The 24978-nt window shown below is 42.9% G+C and overlaps 1 protein-coding gene across 13 annotated transcripts in view; it reads right to left on the minus strand.

The window, feature by feature from the left end:
* MPDZ (multiple PDZ domain crumbs cell polarity complex component) overlaps positions 1–24978 on the minus strand; it is a 333366-nt gene that overhangs the window by 273360 nt on the left and 35028 nt on the right. For all 13 annotated transcript variants that reach the window (XM_063914044.1, XM_063914045.1, XM_063914055.1 and 10 more), the window contains exons 2-4: positions 13033–13069; positions 8079–8245; positions 6770–6991 (exon numbers count right to left, since the gene is read on the minus strand). In XM_063914044.1, coding sequence (XP_063770114.1) covers positions 6770–6991; positions 8079–8245; positions 13033–13048 — 405 coding nt within the window. In that variant the 5' untranslated portion in view covers positions 13049–13069. The remainder of the gene's footprint in view (positions 1–6769; positions 6992–8078; positions 8246–13032; positions 13070–24978) is intronic.

Raw genomic sequence — 24978 nt, forward strand, 5'->3', positions numbered from 1 at the left:
AGAGACGGCAAACTCTTACGTTTGGAAACCAAATGGATTTTTGAACTGAATACTACCAACCCCCAAGGTTTGAACGAGAGACTGAATTGGAACATTTTTCAGTAACTACAACATATAACACAGTATTAATAACTATCAGCAAGGGTCCTATTTACGTGATTGTCCTCACTTTCCAGTGACTTCATCCAAAGTATACACTTCCCTATTGACGTCACCCATGTATAACATTGTTCTCCCTGACAGCAATCAAGGTGATACCTGGGGACTATATAGCCGGTCCAACAAAGGGCGAGATCACCACCCTTACAGACCCTTCAACCCCTCTAGTGTGCAGGGTTGCCCATGGTAACAGTTCCACTGTTATATTTATAGCAATAGTATTTTTTCTTTCAGTCTTTTCAAACCGTATCATCATTTAGACAGCCACGGGTACCAGTGTTTCTATCATTGTTTACCTCTATTTCACTTATTGTAATTTAATTCATTAGGGGGTGTGTACATAACACCCAAGTATCACCTTATTGTTATATATACTAATGTCTTAGTGGTGGTGGGTTCTGTAATCTTTGATGGCACAAAACATATATTTCTTTCAATCAGCGCCGCAGCCCGGCCGAGGATTACAGCGGGTAACCATAGCAACGACGCGCACGCAGGGCGCATTGAATATGACGTCATCTTAATGCACCGGAGCGGAAGACGGACCTCGAGCGGCCGGGCGGGCGTAATTTGGAGCACTTTGGCGGGCACTTCTACTTCTTTAAAAAGGTATGTTTTTTCCTTACACACATTGTTGTTCACCTTGAAAAAGGGGCGTTTGGTCCCCGAAACGTCGGTTCACTTTTACGTGTGAAATACATTTAACTTCTTTATCAGACTTTGAGTGCCGCTTTTCTTCATGCTTCATTTACCTACCTATTCCTGAGACGGCACCAAAGCAGCTAAATTGAGGAGGGGGAGTGCCGGTCCGAGCAGACTGTATATATATATATATATATATATATATATATATATATACACACATACACACACACACACACACACACACATATATACATATATATATATATATATATATATATATACACTGCTCAAAAAAATAAAGGGAACACTAAAATAACACATCCTAGATCTGAATGAATGAAATATTCTAATTAAATACTTTGTTCTTTACATAGTTGAATGTGCTGACAACAAAATCACACAAAAATTATCAATGGAAATCAAATTTATTAACCCATGGAGGTCTGGATTTGGAGTCACCCTCAAAATGAAAGTGGAAAAACACACTACAGGCTGATCCAACTTTGATGTAATGTCCTTAAAACAAGTCAAAATGAGGCTCAGTAGTGTCTGTGGCCTCCTCGTGCCTGTATGACCTCCCTACAACGCCTGGGTATGCACCTGATGAGGTGGCGGATGGTCTCCTGAGGGATCTCCTCCCAGACCTGGACTAAAGCATCCGCCAACTCCTGGACAGTCTGTGGTGCAACGTGGAATTGGTGGATGGAGCGAGACATGATGTCCCAGATGTGCTCACTTGGATTCAGGTCTGGGGAACGGGCGGGCCAGTCCATAGCATCAATGCCTTCGTCTTGCAGGAACTGCTGACACTCCAGCCACATGAGGTCTAGCATTGTCTTGCATTAGGAGGAATCCAGGGCCAACCGCACCAGCATATGGTCTCACATGGTGTCTGAGGATCTCATCTCGGTACCTAATGGCAGTCAGGCTACCTCTGGCGAGCACATGGAGGGCTGTGCGGCACCCCAAAGAAATGCCACCCCACACCATTACTGACACACTGCCAAACCGGTCATGCTGGAGGATGTTGCAGGCAGCAGAACATTCTCCTTGGCGTCTCCAGACTCTGTCACGTCTGTCACATGTGCTCAGTGAGAACCTGCTTTCATATGTGAAGAGCACAGGGCGCCAGTGGCGAATTTGCCAATCTTGGTGTTCTCTGGCAAATGCCAAATGTCCTGCATGGTGTTGGGCTGTAAGCTCAACCCCCACCTGTGGGCGTCGGGCTCTCATACCACCCTCATGGATTCTGTTTCTGATTGTTTGAGTAGACACATGCACATTTGTAGCTTGCTGGAGGTCATTTTGCAGGGCTCTGTCAGTGCTCCTCCTGTTCCTCCTTGCACAAAGGCGGAGGTAGCGGTCCTGCTGCTGTGTTGTTGCCCTCCTACGGCCTCCTCCACGTCTCCTGATGTACTGGCCTGTCTCCTGGTAGCGTCTCCATGCTCTGGACACTACGCTGACAGACACAGCAAACCTTCTTGCCACAGCTCGCATTGATGTGCCATCTTGGATGAGCTGCACTACCTGAGCCACTTGTGTGGGTTGTAGGGAGGTCATAGAGGGACGTGGAGGCCACACACACTACTGAGCCTCATTTTGACTTGTTTTAAAGACATTACATCAAAGTTGGATCAGCCTGTAGTGTGTTTTTTCACTTTAATTTTGAGGGTGACTCCAAATCCAGACCTCCATGGGTTAATAAATTTGATTTCCATTGATAATTTTTGTGTGATTATGTTGTCAGCACATTCATCTATGTAAAGAACAAAGTATTTAATAAGAATATTTCATTCATTCAGATCTAGGATGTGTTATTTTAGTGTTCCCTTTATTTTTTTGAGCAGTGTGTGTATATATATATATATATATATATATATATATATATATACACATATACATACAGTTGTGCTCATAAGTTTACATACCCTAGCAGAATTTGTGATTTTCTGGCCATTTGTCAGAGAATATGAATGATAACTCACAAACTTTTCTTTCACTCATGGTTAGTGGTTAGGTGAAGCCATTTATTGTCAAACAACTGTGTTTACTCTTTTTAAATCATAATGACAACAGAAACTACCCAAATGACCCTGATCAAAAGGTTACATACCCCAGTTCTTAATACCGTGTATTGCCCCCTTTAACATCAATGACATCAATGACCCTGATTACTGACAGTGAACATTCAGCGTGCCACTAATAACTGTTCTGTATGCCATGCCTGCTATGCGTGCCGGTGGTTGGTGATCACTGTTGATGTCTTAAATCTAAATTCCCAATTAGACCAGTGGTTCTCAAATGGTTTGCCGTGGCACCCTGGGTGCCTCAGGACACTTGCAGGGGTGCCCTGGGTAGGACCAATTCAAATCAATTATGGTCAATGTAATAGACAAACCCAGAGCTTGTGGCTGCCAATCATAAAATATGTGGACACACAGAAGCAAATCCTGTCCCCCACCACACAATTGAACCCAAGGATGACATACTGTATATACACAATTTACTTAATTTAATATTTCTTTCTAGATTTCTCAATAAGAAACTTTTGGCTTGGGTGTGCCGTGAAAAGAATTCTGATACTTTAGGATGCCATAACGCAAAAAAAATGGGAACCACTGAATTAGACTACGATCCAACTTCAATTATAAATAGTAATCTAGAGCAACCTGTCAATATTACACAAATACAGTGAAATAAATAAATCAGTGAGTGCCTGCTTATCAAAAACATTCTAACTTTTTGCTAAGTAGTTTAGGAACCAGTAAGCTAGATCTATCCTTTTTTAGTACCTCACAAAGTAGGAGTACAAACATTAGTACTCATATACACATAATTCCCAACTCATATACACATAATTCCCAAAAAACATTAGTACTCATATACACATAATTCCCAAACAGAATCATCACAATCAATACACCTGACTTTTAAAAACGGACCACATACAGTATAAGCCAATTGATTCTTTGTTGCAAACTAAACTCCACTAAAAATATGTTCTCATCAGTCTGTTTGAAAAAATATATCCACTTGAATCAGATTCAAATGCTTATAAACTTTAACTCTTTGTAGCATGATATAGTAAACATTTTTCCCATGCCATATGGAATTACAGTACGTACTTTGGATGGAATAAGCCCCATTGAGTGTTTCCATCACCACAACGGTATCCGGACTCTGAGTCGACACCACTTAGATCGACACACGTTAGGTCGACAGTGAATATGTCGACACTAGAAATAGGTCGGCATGACCATTATGACGACATGAACAAGGTCGACGTGCAAAAAGGTCGACATAAGTTTTTCACACTTTTTTTGGAACTTTTTCATACTTTACGATCCATGTGGACTACGATTGGGAACGGTAACCTGTGCCGAGCGCAGCGGTAGCAGAGCAAGGCACCTTGCCTTCACTTGCCATGCGAGGGGACACGGTGCACTAATTGGGGTTCCCGGTCACTTAACAAAGAAAACGACACCCAAAAAATATGAAAAACTCATGTCAACCTTTTTTCATGTCAACCTATTTCTAGTGTTGAATAGGTGTCGACCTAGACACTGTCGACCCTGAGTTCCATACCCACCACAACTGCATGTCCTGTAACTGTTTTTCTTTTCTTTTTTTCATAATTACATCATTATTGGATCCTACATGATTCAGGATAGGCTCAGTAGCACACATAACATTTTATATCTAGGTTGAGAATATGTTCTAAATATTCAGATTTACAGTGGACATTCTTTTTAAACTAAGGTTTTGCATGAACTTTCACAGCCTTTTTTTTTTTCATAGACACACTTGCATTATCTTTTCATTAGCATGTTAATATGGATAAAGAGCGCTTAAATTCCAATCACATTTATTAGATATATTAAAAAGTAAATATAGATAAAAATAATCACATTTATATACATAAATTATGCATGTATGGCACTTAAAAAAGCTGAAAGACACCTCAATTGATACTGATAAACTGTATGGCTCCAAAGTATTCTTAAAGTTCATAAATGTATAGGCAGTCCATAGCCATATATTATGTATCTTAGTAGGCTAGTTTGGCCAGAATTACTTGATATCCAGTTATTTATATAGCCTAGGAATTCTTTGTGTATAAGGATATATACACTGACTATAGCAAATTTGCTGTTATTGAGAGTCCAGATATTTAAATGGATACAAAAGCTGCAGTCATTAGATCCAAAATATCCTGATGTGTGCACTCACCAGGACCCAGTATTAACCATTTGCCGCTCTACTTCACTTTTATACTGCTGGCGTAGTATGGGGTTTATACAAATTACAGTGACCGGTAAGGTCAGTGCAATGTTTTCAACTCACCTCGCCGCAGGCTGGAACGTGATGCTTCTTATTGAATGGAGCGGCCGACGACTGTGGCTATACACCGCAAGCTGTATCTTTAGCCGGAACAAAGCTGGATATGTGGTCTCAGTCTGCTCGAGCCAGAACAAACCAAATGTGGTAGGACAGCCCCTGGCTGAGATCACCTGTCATACGGCTGTGATGCGCCCGTGTGTAGCTGGATATCTGGAACAGGTGGAGGCCAACAGTCCAAAACAATCAGTTTACTCTCAGCACCAGTGCCAGTTTCCTTAACATGTTTCTCCGTTATAGCATTAGAATGGTTTCATCAGAAAAGAAACCATTCTAATGCTATAACGGAGAAACATGTTAAGGAAACTGGCACTGGTGCTGAGAGTAAACTGATTGTTTTGGACTGTTGGCCTCCACCTGTTCCAGATATCCAGCTACACACGGGCGCATCACAGCCGTATGACAGGTGATCTCAGCCAGGGGCTGTCCTACCACATTTGGTTTGTTCTGGCTCGAGCAGACTGAGACCACATATCCAGCTTTGTTCCGGCTAAAGATACAGCTTGCGGTGTATAGCCACAGTCGTCGGCCGCTCCATTCAATAAGAAGCATCACGTTCCAGCCTGCGGCGAGGTGAGTTGAAAACATTGCACTGACCTTACCGGTCACTGTAATTTGTATAAACCCCATACTACGCCAGCAGTATAAAAGTGAAGTAGAGCGGCAAATGGTTAATACTGGGTCCTGGTGAGTGCACACATCAGGATATTTTGGATCTAATGACTGCAGCTTTTGTATCCATTTAAATATCTGGACTCTCAATAACAGCAAATTTGCTATAGTCAGTGTATATATCCTTATACACAAAGAATTCCTAGGCTATATAAATAACTGGATATCAAGTAATTCTGGCCAAACTAGCCTACTAAGATACATAATATATGGCTATGGACTGCCTATACATTTATGAACTTTAAGAATACTTTGGAGCCATACAGTTTATCAGTATCAATTGAGGTGTCTTTCAGCTTTTTTAAGTGCCATACATGCATAATTTATGTATATAAATGTGATTATTTTTATCTATATTTACTTTTTAATATATCTAATAAATGTGATTGGAATTTAAGCGCTCTCTATTAAGTACCTTATGTATGTATATTGACTATAGTTTAACACTAGGCTATTAAGTGGGAGCAGCTTGTATAATTGCCTGGTGATTAGTATAATTCTTAGCCATTTACTGATGAATTGGTGATCTAACCACTAACTGTTGCGCCTGGATTTTTGTTCACTCACTGGTACACGTGGGAACATCAGAAAAATTCTGGTGTTTCCCCTGGTACCTGTGAGCACACAAAATATATATTTTTGTTGTTAATATGGATGCAGTCACATGATACAATATTTATAGTTGTCTACCTACGGTCAGAACTGATTGAACAGACTCTATCCAGTCCCTTTCAATAGTGCTGGATAGGTGTCCTATTTGGCTCTATTGTAGAGGACTGGACATACTCCATGCTCCCATGCTGAGGTCCCGGGCAATATGGCACCAGGACAGGAAATTTGATAGCCATTCCATACAAAATAAAAATTCTTTCCAGATTGATTTCAAAATACATACTTGCGCCATCTGTTTGATGATTTGGTCAAAATCCTCATTTGCGGTTTGTCCATTGATCTGAGGACAGACTGGTTGTACAATGGTTTCTTCAGAACTAGAAGGACTACCATTCTGCTGGGCCAGCACATAAGACTCATTTTGTACTGATGAAATAGAGCTTGAACCATAAGGAGAAATCTGAGCAAACTCTGTTACAGATGATCCGGCATGTGTCACATTTACCTAAAATTGAACAAATATTACTTTGGCCTTATTGACACTGTCAATGTTTTGGGGAGGACTTACGCATATAAATATGGATACATACAGAATGATAAATGAAATAACCATTGAGCTTCATAAAATGAATAATGTCTTCAAGGGGCTGTCAATACTGGAAATGAACAAGCCTTCCCCCTTATATAGTGTACAGACGATTTCCTTCCTGGAATCCTCAGTTACCTGCAACTGGCTAATGCTGGATCACGCTTTACAGAGACAAATCATCTATAGCTTTAAGGAACTGCTTGCATAGAGCTCTCTTGCAGGACAGATCTCAGTTTCAGGTTGAGATCAGAATTGATGAAGAAGGGGTTAATAACATTAATACTAAAATTTAATAATATCCTCCTTTTAGGAAAATATTGTAATGTACCATTTTGCATGCAGATACAGCCACGGTCACACAGAGAATATACTGTAGGAATGCTGCATATTTTAATAAGCATAAGAGCTGCTTGTGCGTCCTATTCACACTGATTTGTGAATAAGACGCATTCAAATGGAAAAAGTCGCACCTAAAGATGCCCGGTGCTAGAGTCACACTACGGCATGGCTTGACTAGAATGCGCAGGGAGGCTAGATGTAAGTGGACAAATCTGAATCTTTGTGTAAAACAAAAAAAGGGGCAAGAAAAAGTTGAACTACCTTTAAACCTATTCCACGTGAATTAGCATGGCAGGGAGAAAGCTCAGTTGAAGCATCATTCAGATAGAATAGAACAATATGTAGGATAGCAAAATGATACAGAGAGTTAAGCAGGGTGAGAACTGGGCCAACCTTTCTGCTTACTAACCTACCTTCTGTCAGTGGCGATGAACTCCACTACGCCTATGTCTCCTGTCACTAAGTGACAAATAATCATTTAAACCCTTTAACTTAGAACAATGAACACACACACACACACACACACACACACACACACACACGTAACAATGAAAGGGCTATGCCTAGATAAAATAAGAACATAAAATTGACACATTTTTAAATATCTCAACAAGGATTATTATTTTGACACAAAGAAAATACTTTGCTGGTATATTATCTCTACCTGCTCTCTCAGCTGATGAAATGAAGACTGAAAGTTTAAGATCTGATTAAAGAGTGGACTTTGTAGAACAGATTTCAATAAATATAGCTTTTCTTCATTTGCTATATCCCCACGTTCCCGAACTTTTGGCTGTAGACGTTCTACTGCCTGCAGGGCACGATGAGTATCTGTAAAATAAAATTGCAGAACATACAATAATGTTGTTTCCATCCAATTGATATTTGTGTGGATACTGGTTTTCTTTTACAAAATAATTGTTTTAAAAAAAACAAACAAACAGCATATGCATGTGTGTGTATATATATATATATATATATATATATGTACAGTGATTGAAATGGGACGGCGAACTGTGCTACATTCCCCAATTATCAACATAAATGTTTAAAAAATAAAACCAATAAGGTTGTCAGACCTCTGTCTGGAGACAACTGGTTTTCCTCCCAAATGCTTTAGAGTGCCTTTAAAATCTTATCCACTTACTGAATGCCAGACTGGAGAACTACATGTTATGCTTTAGAGATGCTCTGGAAACTTATACTGCATAAATAAGTTATGTTTGGATTTATTTGTTTGTCTCCACTGGACATCTACAGGATTCCTGCAGTAGCAATTTTTCTTTTTAACAAATTAAACAGTTCTGCTATTTTACCCACAGAGCTGTGGTTTCAAACACCCAGCGCGGTATTCAATTAGCTGTGGTAATTTTCCACAGCTAATTGATTTGCAGGGGGCTATCCAATTAACCCCAATACATTGCACTTATTGGGTATTATGCCCTCAGAGCACAAAAACACTTTGGTCCGGGAACTTATCCCACATCACATGCGTTATCGCCCAAAACGGGTAATTTTTAATCAGATCCGATGGGTGTATGTTTGGGGTCGTCGTCCTGCTGCAGAATTAATTTGGAGCCAATCAAACACCTCCCTGATGGTATTGCATGATGGATAAGTACCTGCCTGTATTTCTTAGCATTGAGGGCACAGTTGATCCTGACCAAACTCCCAAATTCCATCTGCTGAAATGCAGCCCCAAACTTGCAAGGAACCTCCACCACTGTTGCCTAGTTGGCAAACAAACTGCCTTCTGTTACCCTCAAATATTTAAAATTTGACTTATCAGTCCAGAACACATACTGCCATTTTTCTGCACACCAGTTCCTATGTATTCATGCATAGTTGAGACGATTGGCCTTGTTTCCACATAAAAGTTATGGCTTTTTGGACTGCAATTCTTCCATGAAGACCACTTCTGACCAGACATCTCCAGACAGTAAATGGGTGTACCTGGGTCCCACTGGTTTCTGCCTGGCTTATGGCACTGCTGGACCTCTTCCAATTTCTTAAGGAAGTAAGCATGATGCACTAAGTTTCCTTGGCCGACCACTGCGTCTACGGTCCTCAACGTTGCTTGTTTCTTTGTGCTTCTTCAAAAGAGCTTGAACAGCACATCTTGAAACCCCAGTCTGCTTTGAAATCTTTGTCTGGGAGAGACCTTGCTGATGCAACAGAACTACCTTGTGCCTTGTTGCTGTGCTCAGTCGTGCCATGGTGTATGACACGTGACATGAATTTGTAGAAGAGTTTGGCTGTTCCTGACCAAGTTTTAAGCCTACTTTACAGCTGTTTCTGTTTCAGTTAATGACTGTGTTTCAACCTACATCTGAAAATGATGATCATTTTCACCTGTTTGGTATGACTGGTTAATTATACACCTGACTATAATCCTACAAAATCCCTGACTGCATCCAAACAGTCTTGGATGCAGCTACCGTAACCACAATCTTGTCCAACTCTGGGACAAAAATAACCTCCCCCAAAAAAGGGAGAGCATTAAGGGCAATTTTAGAGCCAACATCGATGCACCAAGTATGAAGCCAGAGGACTCTCCTGGCTGCCACAGCAGTAGCATACACCTTAGAGGTTAGAATACCCGTGCCAATGGCTGCCTCATCTAGATAGGAGTCTGCTTCTCTTATATGTTGCACATAGACAACAATTCCATACTGTGGCCACCAAAATGGAGACAGTCTTCCAGAATTGCAGAAAATCACTTTAAAGAAGTTCACCAGCTTCCTATCCATCGTATCCTTAAGGGAGGATAAAAAGTAGCAATTCCCTTAAAGACTTGGAAGTGTTTATTAGGGTGAGCCCACGTCTCCGCTAAAAGGGCCGCACATTGAGCCTAATAAGGGAACTCAGCAGCCACGTACTGCCATTTAAACACTGGTGTATCTGACTTAGGTGTCTACCCAGAGTCCTTGATCGCAAGTGTAGACCTAACTGTTTTGATCAAGGTCTCAATATCTACCTATGGTAGATAGTCCTCTAGAATAGAGGAGGTCATGATATCCGAGGTAATGGAGACATTATCCTTGTGATCTGAGGAAAGCTCCGAGTCCTGACAGGGGCGTAGAGCTGTCCCATCTGGTAGGCTTGTGCTTGGACGGGCGGTCTTTGCATAGCATCTGTTGGAGAGAAGTCGACACTTGTTCCAGACCTGGCACTGTCTAACTGAAAGACTGCATCATTTGTGGCTTTGCAGCAGCAGTATGTGAATCACTCTGAGCAGGTAGAACACTGGTGAACTGGCTAACGCCTGTAGGTAGACTTGCAGAGGGAGAGTGCTTGGGGGTTGCAAGCTGATAATAACAGCAACATTACCATCGTGGTCCTAAACCCGAAGAGTAAGCACTTCAGCACAGGTTCTACAGTAACACAACACAGGAGCGCCCACTTTCCTGGGTGCTTTGCCATTGGAAAACATGTTAATAAAAATCTAAGGATTCCCCGCACACAAGTTGCCAAACAGTGGTGTGCTAGTAAGGGGTAGTGCCATGAATATTTAAAGTGCCACAATATACAAATAAGCGGGGATATCTAGAAAGTGACTTTGCCAACAGACAAAATGGTGTTCACTCTGGCGCAACCAGTTATCAGTAGCATTTATTCAGATAAGATAAACAACAAACTGAGAAATAAGGAGGCCGTGAAGAGAAAAAACTCCTATGTACTTGCTACAGGCACACAGAACATTTAGTGCAATGAAATACTCGGCAAATACTGCTCAACAAACCAGCCAGCTGAAGGAGCAGAGTGTATAACCTGGCCAGGAGAGTGAGGTATACAGGAAGCCCATGCGTCTCTCTGAAGAGGTGCTGTGGCAGGCAGTACATAAAATGGCTGTTCAGCACTGCTATAAGGGAGGAGAGAAAGGAGGAGTGGCAGGATTTCTGCAGTGAGGGAACATGCCATGGGATGGGGTAGGGGCAATCTGGGAAAGCCTGCCTCCCTTTTCTGGCATGGACACCAGGGCAATGGCTGACACAAGCAGTAGAGCTCCTTTGCCTGGAAGCTGCCCTGGTGGTCTGTGAGGGGTGTGGAGACAACCTAGGCCCTCACTACCAGCACCGCCAGTGGCCTCCCTCAAGCTAGAAATTGAGGCTGCTTAAAAGCAGACCCTGGAAACAGTGCCCTGCTCCTTGCAGACACCGCACTAAACTGAACCTGGAGGCTGGGGGCAGGATATAAGCAAGAGTGAGCCTGAGCAGCTGGGAAGAGAAACCTATTTGGTGCCCAGACTCCAGCTCACCCACCTTTACCCAGTTTGTAAGCCTGTGACCCATATGAATAACCAGAGATATGGTTAGATTCAGTTTATTAGAGAGTATCTGGCCAAAGGTTCATCACAGGCACATGTTTACTATTACAGGAATAACTGTTAGGCTACTAACTTTACTTTATCTGCTAAAAGTATACTTTTGGAACAAACTCAGCGCTTCAGTAATTTGTCATTAACAACAAAAGTTAATTATGGTCAACCACTGTATAAAAGACAACAACACACCAAAGACAAGACAGGTAGTCTGCAATAGAAAAGCTTTCCTAATGAATTATTTACTTCAGGCCAAATATAGGGGTAAATGTAATATCTTGCAAACTGCAGGCATTGGCGGGTTTCGTGCAAGTCTGCCTGATGTTTTAAAGTAGCAATCATTTAAAGGCAAAACTTGCACCAAAACCCGCAGATGCCTGCAGCAGTTTGTAGGCTAATTCATTTACCCCATACACTTTTGGATGTGTGTGTGTGTGTGTGTGTGTGTGTGTGTGTGTGTGTGTGTGTGTGTGTGTGTTAATATATATATATATATATATATATATATATCTACATATACATATAGATATGCACATTCATATACATACATGCAGGTTGAGTATCCTTTATCCTAAATCCCACATTTTTGGGTCCCATACTAAGATAATGATATACTGTATATAAAATATATCTACACATACAATATACATGTCATTATCTTGGTATGGGACGCAAAAATGTGGGATTTTGAATAAGGGATACTCAACGTGTGTGTGTGTGTGTGTGTGTGTGTGTGTGTGTGTGTGTGTGTGTGTGTGTGTGTGTGTGTGTGTGTGTATTGCTCTCACCTGTGGTGAAAAACGTTTCTCATACATTAACCTGGTCAACACAGGTGCCGGCAATCATACATTAAGAGAAAAGTCCAGGAGCAGAGCATTTTGTGTGTATATATATATATATATATATATATATATATATATATATATATATATGTATAGATATATAAAAATTAGTTACCAGCCCTTCAAAATGACGACACAACATAACAGTAATGTCAGCGCCGGTGGCTCTGCACGCCCGAAGGGTCCAACAGTTGATTTGCACTGGGAGGTGCCATCTTTTGCCCACCGGCGCAAAAACACTTGAATTCCCCTCATAGAGGTGAGGAGAAGCATTAACCTTTTATTATGTAGGATATATATATATAAAGCTATTAACTAGTAGGCCCATACGAAGTGAGACAAACAAGCTTTGAAATAAACACAAAGATACAGGTTATTACTTTAAATAGAAATTAATATGATTTTACACACCAATATTTTCTTTTAAAACAGCATAGCTACACAAAAGCACTTACCAATAGTTTCCAGCATAGTTCTTGGATGAACTATTTCCTGTAAAATAAATATATATAAATTATAGTCTGCTTTATCAACACACATAGGAAAACAATGAATCTGCTAAAAACTATCAAATACAAATTGGCAGATCCATGCTGTGGGCTAGATTCAATTAGACTCAATATGTATCACACGAGAAAAAGGACTTTGTAGCCTCTGACTTTTACTCTTGGAGCGATTTAATTCCAAACCCCTTTCATCCAGCAGTTTATGCGCCTTAACTCATAGATTCCAGGCAGAACGGATGGAGTGTGTATATTCTCCCCATGCTTGCATGTGTTTCTACTGGGTACTCCAGTTTCCTCCCACACTCCAAAAATATACTGGTAGGTTAATTGGATTGCAACAAGAAATTAACCCTAGTGTGTATCTGTGAGTGCATGTGGTAGGGAATATGCGGCAGGATGTAATGGAGTCAGAGATTGTCGGTGGTGCGGGATGCCGGCCTATCCTGGACTATTTTTTTTAAAAGGGTAATCAATTACAAGGCATGGTTTTGCCTTGTAAGTGATTTCACCTTTAAACAAAAAAAATAAATCCAAGATCGGCCGGCACCCAGCACGTCCGGTGATCTCGGACTCCATTACATCCCAACCATAGATTGTAAGCTACATTTGGACAGTGACCGATGTGAATGACTATAATATTCTCTGGACAGTGTTGCAGAATATGTGTACGCTATATAAAAAAGAGATAATAAATACCAGGATAATTGCCTAGAGATATGGGTTAACACATTTGTGGCATCGGCAATATGGGCAGAAAGCCCTACTTATTGGGAATTTCTGTTTAAGTCTCAGGAGTCTGCGTTAAGTGCAGTCTGTGGGCTGCAATTGAATAGCCCCTGGCACTGCTTTAAGGTAATTGAAGTTACAAGGCTTATTGAATCCAACACTATGAATTTGCATGCTTTTTTATTTTAATCAACGTTAGCCTGGTCACAATCTTTAAAGCAAAAACAACAACCAACCAGAACAACTGATGCCACCGACATTTTGTGGAATGAGGAAATCATCAATACTGGATATAATCATCTCACATCCAACCAACTGTCAAAGTCAAATTGCATATTTTGATATTTAGAATACACTATGGCATTTACTAATGGATGCGTCTACGATACGGTAGAAGACGCATTTGTTAATAAATATCATACTGTAACACAATAACAAATATTTCTTACATACACTCAAACGTGTTACATCCAGAAATACAAATCAAATAGTGTCATAAACATATCAGATTGTTCTGTCCCAAACAGGCATTGTGTCATAAAATGTGATATTCTTTTATTCATGGAAGATTGACTGCTTGGATGTGCAAATACCAATGCTTGCCTCAATTGTTAGCATGAATAATTGAGATTTAGTGATAATCCCATTGATTCTATGCTGTCATGGTCTCTGAACTACAGTATAACAAACAAGAAGCCGGATACCATACAATTGCTAAAGAAAAGCAGATTCCTGCACCCCTGCACATACCAGAATTTTGTGTGCATCTTAAGTGATATTCAATATAATACAGACCAGACATTGATATTTGAATTAATAGTGATATGTTAAATGTATTATGATTTAAAGATATATAAATGTATTCTATATAAGACACAAATTACTAGTTGAAAGTCAGAAAAAAATAATGAAACACATTAGTTTAAAATCCAATTCAAGTAGTAGGAAGATTAAAAATATCTAAAAATGAAGAGTCAAAAAATTCATAAAATACATAAAATAAGTTCTTAACTTAAGTGTGGAAGTCAGTCTAGGGAGCAATCAGAGTAACCAACGCGTTTTGTCCGTCAGGACTTCATCAAGGGTGACAGTTTATTTATATTATTGAGTATCACAAGTGGCGCTGGTTTTTTGCTTTATATATATATATATATATATATATATATATATATAAAGGTATTGTTTCATTAGATATCCAGCCATACATGTAATACTGGGATGGGATTGCATATGGATACCGTGTGTGGGATCAAATTGTTCAGGGTCACATAAGTAGTAATCCGGTGGTTGTGAGGATATTGTCACATATTGCGACAACAAGTTATTAGTGACACCGGATTCATGTATATTCTTGTATGATACTGTGGTCAGTTTGAACTGATCTTTAGGCGGGAGCTCAGAGGCAAACAACTGTAATCACATCCTAAGATTAGGCATCGCCCAGTGTTCGAACTGACCAACGACCCACGGTGTACTGAATCTGTCCCGCCCCTAGACCAATGGAAGAAGATCTTACATTCCCCATTGTACTGTTTTTGGAACATTGTATAAAAGGACACGCACCTGGCCCAGGTTGGAGTCACCTATTTCTCAGAGGTCATCTTGCTAGACGACTGAGGCCTGGAATCCAGTGGTGCAGCGTATGTCTTTGGCCTGTTACCTGTAAGCACTTATTGATATATAATACTATACTTGCATTTCTCTGTATATTGGTGTTTATGGTTTGATCAATTGTTACTGCATTCTGTATCTGTTTTCCCCTTTTCACATTATTAAATGTTTTGCGGGTTGGGGCGCAGTACACTTGTAACGTGTTCATTTAAGGTATAGTGTCGCACTTCTCCTCATCAAAGTTGTGCACGGTTACATTAACGATTGCACTGGTTTTCAAATATTGTCAAGTTTTACACAACTGACACTGCAGGTGCTGCTATAAGATTTCTAACACCCTGGTTCAGCCACAACAGGAAAAGATGACAAAATTCATAGTCACTCCTGTCATTCAAATAGTATATAGTAGAAGTAACATTAAGAGAAAAAAATTAATGAATAAAATACAGACTGCATATTTACTAAACCCTGTATGGAGATAAAGTCGACGGAGATAAAGTACCAACCAATAGGATCCTAACTGACATGTCACAGGCTGTGTTTGAAAAATGACAGTTAGGAGCCGATTGGCTGGTACTTTATCTCTATCCAAGGCTTAGTAAATAGACCCTTTAGGTCCCGATTCCAAGCCGCATACCCTCAACTAGTCACACAGCAACAATCAGCGCACCGGTATAATAATCAGCACAGTCCGATTTATAACAACTAGTCACACAGCAACAATCAGCGTACCGGTATAATAATCAGCACAGTCCGATCTATAACAACTAGTCACACAGCAACAATCAGCGCACCTGTATAATAATCAGCACAGTCCGATCTATAACAACTAGTCACACAGCAACAATCAGCGCACCTGTATAATAATCAGCACAGTCCGATCTATAACAACTAGTCACACAGCAACAATCAGCGCACCGGTAAAATAATCAGCACAGTCAGATCTATAACAACTAGTCACACATCAACAATCAGCGCACCGGTATAATAATCAGCACAGTCCGATCTATAACAACTAGTCACACAGCAACAATCAGCGCACCTGTATAATAATCAGCACAGTCCGATCTATAACAACTAGTCACACAGCAACAATCAGCGCACCTGTATAATAATCAGCACAGTCCGATCTATAACAACTAGTCACACAGCAACAATCAGCGCACCGGTAAAATAATCAGTACAGTCAGATCTATAACAACTAGTCACACATCAACAATCAGCGCACCGGTATAATAATCAGCACAGTCCGATCTATAACAACTAGTCACACAGCAACAATCAGCGCACCGGTAAAATAATCAGCACAGTCAGATCTATAACAACTAGTCACACATCAACAATCAGCGTACCGGTATAATAATCGGCACAGTCCGATCTATAACAACTAGTCACACAGCAACAATCAGCGCACCTGTATAATAATCAGCACAGTCCGATCTATAACAACTAGTCACACAGCAACAATCAGCGCACCTGTATAATAATCAGCACAGTCCGATCTATAACAACTAGTCACACAGCAACAATCAGCGCACCTGTATAATAATCAGCACAGTCAGATCTATAACAACTAGTCACACAGCAACAATCAGCGCACCTGTATAATAATCAGCACAGTCAGATCTATAACAACTAGTCACACATCAACAATCAGCGCACCGGTATAATAATCAGCACAGTCCGATTTATAACAACTAGTCACACAGCAACAATCAGCGCACCGGTAAAATAATCAGCACAGTCCGATCTATAACAACTAGTCACACAGCAACAATCAGCGTACCTGTATAATAATCAGCACAGTCCGATCTATAACAACTAGTCACACAGCAACAATCAGCGCACCGGTAAAATAATCAGCACAGTCAGATCTATAACAACTAGTCACACATCAACAATCAGCGCACCGGTATAATAATCAGCACAGTCCGATTTATAACAACTAGTCACACAGCAACAATCAGCGCACCGGTATAATAATCAGCACAGTCCGATTTATAACAACTAGTCACACAGCAACAATCAGCGCACCGGTATAATAATCAGCACAGTCCGATCTATAACAACTAGTCACACAGCAACAATCAGTTCACCGGTATAATAATCAGCACAGTCCGATCTATAACAACTAGTCACACAGCAACAATCAGCGCACCGGTATAATAATCAGCACAGTCAGATCTATAACAACTAGTCACACATCATCAATCAGCGCACCGGTATAATCAGTGCGCTGATTGTTGCTGTGTGACTAGTTGTTATAAATCGGACTGTGCTGATTATTGTACCGGTGCGCTGATTGTTGATGTGTGACTAGTTGTTATAGATCTGACTGTGCTGATTATTTTACTGGTGCGCTGATTGTTGCTGTGTGACTAGTTGTTATAGATCTGACTGTGCTGATTATTATACAGGTGCGCTGATTGTTGTTGTGTGACTAGTTGTTATAGATCGGACTGTGCTGATTATTATACAGGTTCTAGGAAATGCAAAAGGGCATAGGTTCATCAAAAAGTGGATGCTTCTGGACCGATCAAGTTGGAGTTTGGATGTATCTGAGTTTTGTAATTATTAGGGGGTATATCCACATGCCTCCTAGACAACATTACATGCCCCACTGTGTATGTGGTATATATCTAGATACTAACATTAAAATGGTGCTCCTGCTCCTGTCCCTGTGCAGAGGGAAAATCACTCCAGGACTCTGGCTGCCTCACTGACAGCAGCCCATACCTGCCTCACTGACAGCAGCCCATACCCACCTGATTGGCATCAGCACATCCCCTCCTCACCGACAGCAGCCCATCCCCTCCTCACTGACAGCAGCCCATACCTGCCTCACTGACAGCAGCACATCCCCTCCTCACTGACAGCAGCACATACCCCTCCTCACTGTCGGCAGCCCATCCCCACCTCACTGACAGCAGCCCATACCCACCTCAATGACAGCAGCACATACCCACCTCACTGACAGCAGCCCATACCCGCCTCACTGACAGCAGTACATCACTGCCTCACTGACAGCAGCCCATACCCACCTCATTGGCATCAGCACATCCCCTCCTCACCGACAGCAGCCCATACCTGCCTCACTGACAGCAGCCCATACCCACCTCATTGGCATCAGCACATCCCCTCCTCACTGACAGCAGCCCATACCCGCCTCACTGACAGCAGCCCATACCCACCTCACCGACAGCAGCCCATAGCTGCCTCACTGACAGCAGCCCATACCCACCTCATTGGCATCAGCACATCCCCTCCTCACCGACAGCAGCCCATACCTGCCTCATTGACAGCAGCCCATACCCACCTCATTGCAGTGACGTGCGGTGAGGTTAATGACTGGGGAGGCACTATACATTGATAACGGGATCCCAGCAGTCGTCATGCATCAGCGACATCCCGATATTTAAAATACCGACACTGGCTGATTCTAAAGACTAACCCTGATCCCTGAACCCCCTAACCATCCCTCCCCCACACAGCAACCCTAACCTTCCCTGCCCTGCAGTCTAACCATCAATCCCCCCCACCCCCTGCAGCCCAACCCTAACCATTGGTCTGCGGGGTAAACCTAACACCCATCCCCACCCCCCCTCCCCCAACTTACCTCACCGGCAGCCCGTGATAGCATCATTTGGGATCCCAGCGCCGGGATAGTGATGAACGCTGGGATACCGGTGCCGGCATTCAGAGTAATGTCGGGATTCCAGCGTCGGTATTGTGACTGCCAGGATCCCAACCAGATCATATATATTAAAGAACAATTTTAGGTCTTAAATCTTTATGTTTTTAAATTGACCTTCAGAGCGATGTAAAACAACATCTTTAAAGTAGTGCCCGAGTGGAGCATAATCTATGCGGCACAGGGAGAAGGACAATACTGTATGGAGATGCTGTGTATGAGTAGCATCTCCCACTCACTCACAGGCACTGTAGGAAGACTTTACTGGCAAGAGCTCCTTGCAGGCTGCAGCGGTAGCTGCGATCGCGAACGCGATCATTCTTGAGACGGAGACACAGCTGTCTCCGTCTCTAAAAAGCAAATTCACTCCATCAGGTGTGTGTGTGGGGGGTGGGGGGTTACCCCTCCTGCATGCGCTACTAGGGTACCTGCTGGTCACATTTTCCCCCCGACTTCTGCTGGCAGTGCTGGGGTACTCTCCTGTCCCTCGGCCACTGGAATTATGAGCTGTCAAAGGAGAGACTGAGCTCGGTGTCTGCGGCGGTCCAGGGTCTCGGGTCTGCGGCTGCGCTCCTCTCCTCCAGTATACGGCCAGGCTTCCTCCGGTAAGCGGGTCCCGGCATTGCAGTGGCGGGGCGCTCACTATAACAGCTGGTCCGGGCTGCAGAAAATGGCCAGCCTCGGCCATTACGCTCCTAACGCAGTGCTTCAGTCTCTCTCTTCCTGGATGGTCACATGACACATCCGAGGGGTCTCCAATCACCGCTCAAGCTACTGTGAGGCATGCCTCACTTGGCTCTATTTTAACGGGTGTGATTGGGCTTCTGTGTAACCCCGCCTCACTCTATAGACAGCGCTGCAGTAGTCCCCATCTATGAGACGTGAGGCAGAGCTTTTGCTGCCTCACGTCTAGTTTCCCACTGCAGTTCCACAGAGATCCTAAACTCTGAAGAGTATTAACTATACAAATGATTACTTTAATACAAAGAAGATGATTATTTGTTATAAATATCTTCTTTGTATTATTTTAATAATTTTATAGTAAAAACTCTGGAGAATGACAGGGAGTATGACAGGTGAGGCACTGCCTCCCCTGCCTCCCCTGACTGCACGTCCCTGCCTCATTGGCATCAGCACATCCCCTCCTCACCGACAGCAGCCCATACCTGCCTCACTGACAGCTGCCCATACCCACCTCATTGGCAGCAGCACATCCCCTCCTCACCGACAGCAGCCCATACCCACCTCATTGGCAGCAGCACATCCCCTCCTCACCGACAGCAGCCCATAGCTGCCTTACTGACAGCAGCACAACCCCGCCTCACTGTCAGCCCTGCCTCTCTGATAGCAGCACATCGCCACCACGCTGACAGCAACACATCACTGCCCCACTGACTGACATACAAATTTCGGACAGAATTTTTTTTTTTAAATGTAAAAATTACCATATAGCTCACAGGACCTGACTTCAATCCTCACCAAAGATGACTGGTGCAATAATGAACTGTTCAAAGAACATGAACAGGACTATTGTATCTCCTATCTGTATCTGTTTCACAATACATCATCTTGCATAAAACTATTTTGTAACAGGAACCATTTTATAAGCAGGCTATACCACTACTGGGTACTGCAGCTAGCTTAAAATAAAAGTATTTTATTTCATTACAGCCAGCACAAGTCATCCTGACTGAAATGTCATTTTCACTGCAAACTTAAGGTGGGTACACACTGGAAAGGGGTTCACTACGATATGCTGGCGGTCGGGCTCCCGGCGACCAGTATACCGGCGCCGGGAGCCCGACCGCCAGCTTACCGACAGTGTGGCGAGCGCAAATGAGCCCCTTGCGGGCTCGCTGCGCCACACTATTTTATTCTCCCTCCAGGGGGGTCGTGGACCCGCACAAGGGAGAATAAGTGTCGGTATGCCGGCTGTCAGGATCCCGGCGCCGGTATACTGTGCGCCGGGATCCAGTCAGTCGGCATACTGAAGACCACCCCTGGAAAGATATATCTGCAGATCAGTTGATCTGCAGATATATGTATGGACAGATCGGGCAGTGTGTTGAGCATACACACTGCCCGATCCGTCGGGGACTGACGTCATGAACTGGGCGGGCATGTACACATGCCCGCCCAGTTCAGCTGTCAATCACCGCCGGCCGCCGCAGCATGTGTACGGGCAGTCGGCCGACCGCCGTACACACACAGAGACGCACCAATATATCGTTAGATATATTGGCCGTCGGCTGTGCTGCGGGGCCGATGCGATACGTCTGTGAACGACGGAGTTCACAGACGTATCCGCCGTACACACTGGCCGACGAACCCGCGATATATCGGCCGTTCAAGAGAATGACGGCCCCTGTCACCCCCCAGTATTGAATCAGGGACATGATCGATGTTTGAACGTGGCCATGGAGTGTCTGAAAGTCACGAAATGTTTGGCCACAGGTTGATCGCCATTACCTGATGCCAAAGCTTTTCGGATGGCCAGTCTGTGCTGGGCCATTCTGATTTTGAACTGGCATTCCGTTTTGCCAATGTAATACTGCCCACATGGGCAGATAATGGCGTAAATTACGAACTTCGTGCTACATGTGAGTGGCCATTTGATTTTGTAATGTTTCCCTGAAAAGGGGTGGGCTATGGTGGTCCCTGGTGACATGTGGAAACATGTTGTGCAGCCCGTGCATTTAAAACAGTCATTGCGCCTGGTCAAAAAGTGTGTGGGATTTACTCTAAATTTAGCCATGTCGGTTTTGACTAAATTGTCCTTGATGCTTCTGCCCTTTTTGTAACTAGGCATGATGCGCTTATCATGTAGCATCTTCAGATTGGGGTCTGATGCCACTATTGGCCATAGCTATCTAAGTTGATGTTGCGTCTCCCTGCTAGCCACATCATAATCGCACACCCAAGGAATAATTTTGGACATGTCTTTGATGTGCTTGGGCCTCACTGCAATGTCTTTCTGTGTGGCTTCTGCTTTCTGACGGGCTGATCGTACCAATGCCAATGGGTAACCTCTTGCTAGAAATCTGTTTTCCATCTCCTTCAACTGACTTGCCCTGATGGAGTCACTGTTGTTGGCCCTGCATACTCTCAAAAACTGAGAGTATGGCAGGCCCCTGATGGTGGATGTGGGGTGAAAACTATCGTATCGCAGAATCGTGTAATTTACGCCATTATCTGCCCATATGGGCGGTATTACATTGGCAAAACGGAATGCCAGTTCCAAATCAGAATGGCCCAGCACAGACTGGCCATCCGAAATGCTTTGGCATCAGGTAATGGCGATCAACCTGTGGCCAAACATTTCGTGACTTTCAGACACTCCATGGCCACGTTCAAACATCGCATCATCGATCATGTCCCTGATTCAATACGGGAGGGGGGGGGGGGTGACAGGGGCCGTAAGTTATTGCAGCTAGAGTCCATGTGGATTCACAGGCTGAATACCCTGAAACCCGGGGGTCTAAATGAAAATTTGGGGCTTATCAACTTCTTGTGATTTCCGTCTGGCTTATAGTGTTCCAGCAAGAGCATGTTTAGAAAGGTGCTGTCATGCAGTCTGGGCGCTACGCGCTCATGCTTTCACCATCTGTGCATAAGCCACAGGGCTCTCATGGTTAAAGTGGTTAGGATGTTGTTGCCATATTTGACACATATCAGTAGGCCAGTTTAAAATTTTAAGGTGTCATTATGCACATTAGTCTTTGCACTTTTGGATATTTTTAATTGTGGTTTTTAACTGTTTTGCAGCTTGCACTGGCACTTTAACATGATTTGTCACTTTTACATTGACCTCCTAAGGTCATCCTATGTTTTGTCACTGATGTTATTGTATGATAATTTGTTTATTCACAGCAGACAGCGTTACCACGGTGACGCAGCTGGCCTCCGCGATGTGGCTCCAGAGCTCGCGGGACTTGTGGATGTTTGGGCGGAAGTGAGACACGCGGCCGGGAGACGCTCGAGCAGTGAGCATGCCTCGAGCGGTTGCCACGGTGACGTGGCTCGCTCCCGCGACGTCACTTCCGGCCCCGCTGAGGTGTCAGTGAGCCGGGCGGAAGTCCTGAGCGGGCGGCCGGAGAGTAACGCTGCAGCATGTGACTGAATGGGATCAGGGGGTAAGTGTTTCTAACCTTATTTAAACACTCTTGTTTTGCACCACTGTTATCCTGAAGAAGGGGACCAGGTCCCCGAAACGTTGATGTGACCTTTTGCACCATTTGCACAATTATATTATAGAAGTGAAAGTCTCTGAGTGCCGCCTCGTTTTTTCCATTGTGTACCACCGGTTCCCGGTTGGGGAGGGCACCAGAGCAGCTTCAGTCCAGCATTGGACTTTGTGGAGTGCCGGAGCAGCTACACTTTCTATATATATATATATATATATATATTATAATTGCAGATAGGAGAACAGGCGGCACTCTGGAGACTGTTCAAACGATTTTCTTTATTACAGTAACATGGGCCTCTGCCCGTCGTCAGGGATGTGCAACACTGTGAAGACAAACAATTTATACCCTCACAGGTTAACAGTTCCAAAAACAGTTCCATAGGTGGACCAACATAATGAGGGTTATCCTCAATTAGTGCAGCCACCGCAGATATCCCCAAATTGTGAGGGATACATGTATATAACCAAACAACATCTGCACTGCAAAATATTGTACCAGATGGAAGTGAACAGCATGGACTGCATAGTTTTTTGTAGTTCATGCTGGGCGTTGTCATGGAGTTATAGCTAGTGGTCAATTAAAATTTGGTGCTTGGTGAAAGTTGTCCATATATAAAAGGATATCTGTCAAACATGTTTATAATGATCTTTTTCAAAAAAAGATTTCTTTGAGGTATTTTTTGATATATAACGATACTGCTTGTATTTTATATCACATTTGGGATTTATTTTGTAGTGTTCCATTGTTTGTTTTTTATGTATATTTTTTCATATTCATATATGTTTTTCGTATTGTCTATGTATGCACACACATTTAGGCTGCATTACGATGTCTATGCCCTTTTTAGATCATATATATGATGCCTTATGTATGTGAACCTGTTTTTGTTTTGGTGTCACCTAGGTAACCTGTGTTTGACTTGTTCCTCCCTGCGGGCGCCTTCCGATGACGTCGCCCGCTACACGGAAGCAGCTGCACAGCTTGTGATAGCGGCGGCCAGCGTGGCGTTCGGATCGGAGGGCAGGAGCGCAGGTGAGGTGAGTCAATGTAATTATTTATGTGGGGAAGGTCCTGTGAGGGTTTAAATTGTTTGTCTTCACGGTGTTGTACATCCCTGACGACGGGCAGAGGCCCATTGTTGGATGTTACTCTAATAAAGAAAATCGTTTGAACAGTCTCCAGAGTGCCGCCTGTTCTCCTATTTGCAATTGGAAATTTTTCCTAGGGAGGGCACCGGAGCAGATAACATGTAAGCAAGGGGAGTGCCGGCTGCCTTGGTGATTTATATATATATATATATATATATAGATATATTAAAATGAAACAATTAGTGAAAGCGCCAGTGTACTTGTGTATAAATAGTCCAGCAAAGCCAACAGATGATCTGTAGGGAGTCTGCACTTATAACAACGTATATCAGGGCCGCTGCTCCCCTACTCCAACTCCAGAAACCCAGGATTCATGGGTGTAATTTCTAACAAAAAAGACAAAAGAAGAGGGGGCGCTCCATAGTGCATAAAAGTTTTAATTCAAACAGACAGATAAAAGACTGTGAACTCCAGAGAGATGTGACTCGTACCAGAGAATAAAACACTGTGGGCTGGTTACCACACGACATGTAATGTTACCATCCAGGCAATACTCGTCCCGCAGTTTAACGACTCTCCAGAGCAGAACACA

The sequence above is a fragment of the Pseudophryne corroboree genome, chromosome 1 (assembly GCF_028390025.1).
Source record: "Pseudophryne corroboree isolate aPseCor3 chromosome 1, aPseCor3.hap2, whole genome shotgun sequence".
In the NCBI taxonomy this organism is placed as follows: domain Eukaryota; kingdom Metazoa; phylum Chordata; class Amphibia; order Anura; family Myobatrachidae; genus Pseudophryne; species Pseudophryne corroboree.